The 7985-nt window shown below is 37.9% G+C and overlaps 1 protein-coding gene across 1 annotated transcript; it reads left to right on the forward strand.

Annotated features, from left to right (window-relative positions):
- Positions 1-4003: 4003 nt before the first annotated feature.
- Positions 4004-7721, forward strand: LOC122060216 (protein trichome birefringence-like 39). The gene is made up of 5 exons (XM_042623409.1): positions 4004-4474; positions 4566-4737; positions 6256-6431; positions 6521-6679; positions 7220-7721. Exons 1-5 carry the CDS (start codon positions 4170-4172, stop codon positions 7509-7511), a joined length of 1104 nt encoding a protein of 367 aa, XP_042479343.1. The 5' UTR covers positions 4004-4169; the 3' UTR covers positions 7512-7721.
- The last annotated feature ends 264 nt before the right edge of the window (positions 7722-7985 follow it).

Below are 7985 nucleotides of genomic sequence, written 5' to 3' on the forward strand. Positions count from 1 at the left end.
GTCAGTGCCCTTGCTAACCGTCTTCTCACTTGTGGTGTCCTCTCTACTGTTATATCCAAGCCCAATGGTGCCTTCCTTTCTTCTTCTCTCAATTGATTGCAAACTTGCACGTCCTACCGTAATCGATCTCTAATCCTCATCTTATAAACCTTCGCCTCTATGTTTGATAGGTATGCTTATAATCAATCTTGCTCGAATATTCTAGTTATCCTCTCTAACTATCTTGGTTATACTTTTTCAACTGCATTTTGATTTTCTTTAATTACAATATGGTAACACATGTCCATTATGATGTTATATGTTGGCCATATGTCTTTCATGATTACCCTTTCCTCTTCTTGGTATTGCATTAATCATTGAGTCTCAAATCATTAAGAGAAAGAGAAAGGGCATGAAAGACAACTCCATAAATAATTCTATACACAACTCCAATGGAGAGTAGTCAAACCATTTTTTGGGTTTGTGTCAGGGTATTATTCAGGGAAGGTGTTTGACACCCAAATCAGCCCGATTAAAAGTCAGCCTTCTTAGACGATTGACATTGATATATAATTATTACTATAAATTGAATGCAATCATAAAAGATAATGAACCATACATTATTTCAGATGTGTTGCAAAGAAAGAGTTAGAGCCTAATGTACAAAGCTAGGGTATTATATAAGAAAATATGAGAGAAAACCCTAATCTATAATGAAGAACTAACAAGAAAAACAAGTATTACCAAGAGTAAACATGCAAGTGAAAACATAAAACAAAAACCTAGATACAAATCTAAGCACGAGGATGATACAAGTACTAAGTATGGGAGAATGTAAAACAATATAATATATATATATATAATATATATATATGTACTACAAATAAAACATGGTTAAAATAGTAAACTTGACATGGAGATCAGTCCTAAGCACAACTCATCATGAGCGATCTGCAAACATGAAAGAAAACCTATCATAAGACTAAAGGAGTATGAAAGAACTAAATAAACTATCATAACAACGACTGAAAAACATGCTAAACAATAGAAATATCCGAAGCATTGCCATAAATAAGGAATCATATCTCCATCATCTATGTCAAAATAACGATGGTATATCTAAAACTACATTATAAACCTAAATAGAACAAGGAGTCTTATGTTAGATGTTACTTGTGATTGATGAGACTCAAGAAACTATCTATGAAAAATATGTATAAGCTTAGATGAAAGCTCCAAATTAAGAAAAGAATGTGAGAGAGAGCACTCAAAAGAGAAGATCCACAAAACATTGTTTCTAAGCTTCAAGAATTGAAGATGAGATCCAGTTAAATGTGGATAAGCATTCTTTTATAGATTGAGAGTCTTCTAGAACGTCTCTAGGTTAAATAAAAGCAAACCTCACTTAAAACCTTTGGATTTATGTCAAATAAGGCCAATAACATATCGATGACCAAAAACAGGTGAAACTTCTTCCATAATTCAACTTGAGAGGGAATTCCGGATCTGCAAGGTTTCTTTACCCCAAATAACTTGTTAAGGACCCTAAGGATGTGTAGAACACCTGAGTCAGAAATAAACTGTTAGAACACATATAGAACTCAAGAAGGCCGGGATAAGAGCACTCCTATGAGTAAAATACCTCTGGCATCAACTGTAGGTGGTAATTGTTTGATGGTCATTGAACAAAATTTGATATTGACTAGCCCATATTCAATGACTATTCAACATAGATGGGAACCAATGATGGCCAACCATTTTATATTGCACATTGACACATCACTATCTCATTCGTTAACCTAAGGGAGTAGCGCAGTTGGTGAGCAACGAACCTGGTACGAGCCGTCAACTCAGACGTCCTAAGTTCAACTCCTACTAGGCTCACTTGGGCTACTCACACGGGGGTGTTTAGTACTCTTCACTGCTTTTAGTGAAAGTTGAATGGTTTTCCTTCAACCCCAGTATGATCCGATTCATGCAGTTGAGGTGTCAGTATGGACCTGTGGGACTAGTCAGGTCGAAGGCCTGGATACCCTTCGTTAACAAAAAAAAAAAACTACCTCATTCGTTTATATTTGATTTGATCATATACAACCTGAACAGGGTCTAGACCAATTTGGTTGGCATATAGTATTTTCGATCATTGATATCAAATTAACTTCAAATATGTTGAAATGAACCATACAATCTTCTTGCATTTCTCTTTCTTTCTCACAGTCTCACATACATACATTTGTGCGCACACAAGATGGTTGCAAATTGCACATGACTAAACTCACTGGTTATCTTTGGAATGAAAAAAAAAAAAATACTCTACTTAAGATAATAATTATCATCATTACTTTTGTTTATATTGTAAAGTGATGATAATCATTAATTAAGAGAGATTACAGAACAACTACATATATAGGTTACATGGAGCATCAAGAATGTACTCTTAACAACCTAACTAAGAGCACACGGTTAATTACAAGATTGTTAGGTGGGTTATGTTATATATGGTGTAAGGTAGTGTAGGAAGACTATCCTTATCAAGCCCCCTCAAGATCATAGGGGAGAACCAACGGTGAGCTTGCTTTTCAGAGCATTAATTGGCAACCGACAGAGACCATTAGTAAGCACATCAACAATTTGGTCTGTGGTCGAGATATATTGGAAAAAAAGTTGGCCTTTGGCAACCATATCTCGGACGAAATGGAAATCGATTTCTATATGTTTGGTTCGTGAGTGAAAAATCAGATTTTTCGTAAAATAGGTTGCCCCAACATTATCACACCAAATAAGAGGAGGACAATGCATGCGCGCACCCACCTTAAGTAAGGATCGTAACTAAAGAAGGTCAGTTGCTGCAACTGCAACAACTCTATATTCTGCATCAATAAAGGACCGTGAGATTGTTTTTTTACTTGTGGGAGCACCATGAGATAAGATGTGAGGCGAGAAAAAGACAAAATCCGGTAGTGCACTTACGATCAATAGGCAACCAACGTTCGAATAGGCTTGAAGCTCAACTGAAGATCTCATAGTGTTTGTTGGTCTACGAAACAAAAGCTTATCAGAGAAGATAAATTTAGCAACATGAGAAGCAATAGTAGTCAAAGACGAAGAACCTGCATCTAAATCAGAGCTTGCGTTCTACATTGGAGAAGACACCATTATTGGAAGACTGAGGAATCACAGAACTCGTCAGAGTGTGAACCTTTTTTTTTTTTGTTTGTTTGGTAAAGAGAGTGTGAACCTATTTGATACCATGTAAAATGATTATCTTCATTAATTAAGCGAGATTACAGTGCACATGGTTAGTTACATGACTGTTAGGTGGGTTATGTTATGGTGTGAGCTAGTGTAGGATGACTATCCTTATCATATATATATGGGAGAAGAATGGTTCTTGGTCGTGTAGGGACACCCCCTCCATCAGCACTTGGTCAATGACGTAACAGATAAAGGCATCAATAAGGGTGCGTAATTTGTATTTCACATCAATGAGGGGTGTTCATTTTGTATTTCATCGAGCAAAATCTAGAATCAGATTTTGATTTCAATCTAGATAGCCAAAATTGATCCGAAAAAAACCCCAAACCAATGATTCTAAGGTTTTGGATCGAAAATAGGCCAGAAGCAAAATCAATCTGAGCTAATTTCGATCCAAATCGATCGATTCCATCGACACTATTCCAAATTTTGGAATGGTACTGCCAACGCAGGCATGATTATGAGTTTGAGTATGACCTTGCCTTAATGGTCACATCATAATTCCCTTGCGTGGCTGGCAAGGAAAATTGGCCATGGCCGCAAAATTGAATATCTTCATTCTCTTCATTCTTACCACCAAAAAAAAAAAAAAAATCATCACACTATTAAAGTTATTCAATAAATCATTAAAGTTGAAGAAATGAGAAAAGTCGAGGATCGACCAACCAAATGATGATAATTTTGATTTTAACAAAAGAAGAAATCCTCTATTTTCTGTCACAAAACCATGCGAGCCACACGATTGTCCAAAACTTCCACTCGCTCTCTCTCTCTCTCTCTCTCTCTCCGTCTCCTCCCTCCTTTTCCCTTTAAACAGAGTCCATCTCGCCCTGTCTCCTTCCTCTCTGTCCTTAGTCCTATTTATGCAGCTCTGAACCAGCTTTTTCTTCCACCCTCATCTTGTATTTTTCTCAGCTTCCGGATCGAAACCCAAGATGGGTTGTCGATTCCAGGCTTTGCTAACCTTTCTCTTCATTTCTCTTCTGCTGATTATTTTGTCCCTACAACAAGGGAGAGCAGAGGAAGCTCAGTCCTACAATGGGAGCAGTTCTGGAGCTCAAATGCTTGTGGGCCGCTGTAATCTGTTCCAAGGGAGTTGGGTCTTTGATGCTTCTTACCCTCTCTACAATTCTTTCAGCTGTCCCTTCATAGATCCAGAGTTCAATTGCCAAAAGTATGGTAGACCCGATAAGATGTACCTCAAATACAGGTGGAAACCCAGTGAATGTGACCTGCCAAGGTACTTAGTTAATTCCCCTTCAATTAACAGCTTTTAGTACTCTCAATCTATTCTTCTTTGCTTCATTCTTCACTGTTTGAGCTTTGATTAGGTTTAATGGATTGGAATTCCTGATGAGATGGAGAGGGAAGAAGATAATGTTTGTGGGTGATTCACTGAGCCTGAACCAGTGGGAATCTCTGAACTGCTTGATTCATGCTTCAGTGCCCAAAGTCAGAACTACTGTGGTGAAGAGGGCGCCTCTTTCTTCAGTGACATTTGAGGTTGGTTTCAATGTTCCTCTTCTTCTTCCATTCCTGCTGCCCCTACCAAACTTTTTTCCACTTGAAATCATTGCTTACAACAGTTCATGTTTGCTTCTTTTGGTTCATTGTCCTCCAAAAAAGCCATCCATGGAGTCCGGAGCTTTTTTGTCTTTTCCGTTTTGTTTGAAAAAACCAAATCTGAATGAGACGAATTTGGGTAATAATTGATTGAAATTTGCAGAAATCGAGTAAGACCCACATGCCCTTTGAATCATTTTATCACATTTCATCATTCAGTTTTTGAAATTGATTGTTGGGTTTCTGAATCAAAAGAGGGGGAAAAAGAAGGCAAACTTGATTGTCTTTATAAGAGTTTTTTGAGTAGTCTAGGAGAGTAGTTTAAGAGAGAGGGAAGTGTAGTTACTTGTTAAGGAACAGAAGCCATTTTCAAACACACTCAAAAAATTCAAGTGGTACTGGTTAGTGAGAAAGAAGATGAGTGAGAGAGGGAAGGGTTGGTGCACAAAGTTTCCGTTTTTTATTTCTTTATGAGCTGTGAAACACTGAAACTTTAGAAATTAAAAACTGGAGTCTGAAAGAGCTGGTGCTAAGCTAAAAGTACTTCCAATTTTCTTATAGTGACACTAGTGAGAGAGAATGAAAGTGACAAAAGATAGAAAACCGTTGGCCCCACCATATGTCTTAGGGTTTCTGGTTATGAACACTCTCATGCGTCAACATCTTATAGTCCTTACATGTGGAATTTAGACAGTATTTTCTTGGAGTGGCATAAGGGAGAAGAAATATCAAGGAAACCCTTCAAGATGCATTTTTACCAAAAACTTGAATTATTAGGCTACAATTGTTTGACCGAGAAAAATGGAAAAAATAGAAAGAAGTGAAAAACTTTTACTGATTTTTCAGAAACTACCACAATGATTGTTTGGATAAATATGGTTAGAATATTATCGTACAATGTCATTTAATGTAATAATTGTTGTCGATTGATGTAATATTTAATTTTTCTCACCTCACTTTCAAAGTTAGGATTTCATGGAAAAATTGTTTGTATTTACTTGCCTCCTCTTATTTCGGGGATGGGAATGAAAACTCTTTTCAGTTCTTCCCAAAAACAGCCATCTTTTTATAAACCATTCTCTCAAAAAAAAAAAAAAAAAGATTACCACTAGAAATTATATGTTCTATATCCTTGTCAACCCAATCGACAATATGTGAAATTTACCCTCAAAAGTTTTTCACCATTTTTTATCCTTGAAACAGGCGAGGATTTAGGAAAAGGTAGCATAAATGCATACATCCCTCAAGAGCATTGAGCATCAATAGGGGTTATTGGATAAATAAAAGAGGTTTTCAATCACAGAATTACCAAAATACCCCTCAAGATGGTGATTCTTGTTCGACTGGTCCAGAAAAGGTTCTGTGGCAGACGACACTGATTCATCTGAGACCGTGTGGATTCCGGAGAGGCACTTTTGTATCTGTGATTCTCTTTAATCAAGCTACAATGATTTGCAGGACTATAGAGTTACGGTGCTGCTGTACCGGACCCCATACCTTGTGGATCTCGTCCGTGAAAAGGTGGGGCTGGTTCTGAAGATTGATTCCATCCAGAATGGGAACGCGTGGAGGGGCATGGACATGCTGATCTTCAATTCCTGGCACTGGTGGACCCACACAGGAAGATCCCAACCGTAAGATCTACATGCCTTTGCTGATACTAATTTAAAAGGGAAGATTCCATTCCAACGGTTTTTGTGTTATGTTTTGGATTTGTATGCAGGTGGAACTACATACAAGAAGGCAACAAGTTGTACAAAGATATGGACCGTTTGATTGCATATTATAAAGGACTAACAACGTGGGCCAGATGGGTGAACCTTAACGTGGACCCCGCTAAAACCAAGGTTTTCTTCCAGGGAATCTCTCCCACCCATTACCAGTACGCCTCTCTCTCTCTCTCTCTCTCTCTCTCTCTCTCTCTCTCTCTCTCTCTCTCTCTCTCTGGAGTTTGATTTGGTTGGGCCTAATCGTTCCCCCACTTTAGCATCTTGAATGGTGATTGGCCTGTTTAAGTAATCGATCATCATATGCTTAGGCATATTCTTATTTATAAATAGTCAATCGATAATTGGGTTACCTATGGCCTAAATATGCCTTAGATGGACTTAAATGGCCAATGATACATTTATCTCTTAATGGACTATTATCTGGCTTTAATTGTGTTGGGCTAGTTTGGGCTCTAAATGCGTTCTAAGCAAGCTATAAACTTGCTTTAAACATGTTGGGCTGAGTTTGGTGTCGTCATGTAACTCCCCTGCATTGGGAAAGACCAATCGAGCCCGAGATATTTATTAATCAAGCCAGGCCAAGCCGGTTCAGGCTTAACGATCGGGCTAGCAATTGACACCCTACCCTTTGTCAATTCCCAAATTTTACTTAAAGAATATTTATAGATTGAAACGATGAACCATCCAAACAGGGGAAAGGATTGGAATGAACCATCAAAGAGTTGCTATGGAGAAATGAAACCCATGTCAGGGACAATCTACCCGGGAGGTATACCTGCTGGGGCAATTGTGGTGAACAAAGTGTTGAGCAGGATCAAGAAACCAGTGTATTTGTTGGACATAACATGGCTCTCGGAGCTCAGAAAAGATGCACATCCTTCCATGTACAGTGGTCAGCACAGTAACCTTGACTGCAGCCACTGGTGTCTCCCTGGACTTCCAGATACTTGGAACCAGCTCCTTTATGCCGCTCTCTACCATTGACACCAACAAACCGAAGAAACTATTTTTTAAACTCCAACTGTGTAATGTTTGCTTCCCATTCCTCAAAATTTCTCTTTTTGGGTTAGTGTGCAATAATGGGCATCATATATATTTCAACTGTAAAGTAATTGTTTAAGCCAAATGATTCTCCTTGGCATTAAATCTTACCTTAAGTTAATGGAATCTTAGAAAACCATATATTCTATACTCATATATATTTGATGAGAAGATACTATCCAAACACCAAGTTTAATTACATTCTACATATACACCAAAGGTGGCCGATATGAAAGCTTTTGCATTTTAGTACAAGCAATATTAGCTAGGAGGATCTTTGGATCAGCTACTCATCAACCTCTTACTGTGATGAGATTACTTCTTGTTTTCGAAGATGGAGTTAGCTGGTCACCAGATGCTTCATAAGGTGGGGAAAAATTGAGTGTCTGTATTTTATTAATTGATCAGCCTTCAGCT

Source organism: Macadamia integrifolia, chromosome 13 (genome assembly GCF_013358625.1).
Source record: "Macadamia integrifolia cultivar HAES 741 chromosome 13, SCU_Mint_v3, whole genome shotgun sequence".
NCBI classification, from domain to species: Eukaryota; Viridiplantae; Streptophyta; class Magnoliopsida; order Proteales; family Proteaceae; genus Macadamia; species Macadamia integrifolia.

What these genes read in the sequence shown, in the direction of transcription:
- LOC122060216 (XM_042623409.1), top strand. Translation starts at nt 4,170, where the DNA reads ATGGGTTGTCGATTCCAGGCTTTGCTAACCTTTCTCTTCATTTCTCTT. An exon ending in AGTGAATGTGACCTGCCAAG is followed by an intron (nt 4,475 to 4,565) that starts GTACTTAGTTAA and finishes AGCTTTGATTAG; the next exon opens with GTTTAATGGATTGGAATTCC. An exon ending in TTTCTTCAGTGACATTTGAG is followed by an intron (nt 4,738 to 6,255) that starts GTTGGTTTCAAT and finishes AATGATTTGCAG; the next exon opens with GACTATAGAGTTACGGTGCT.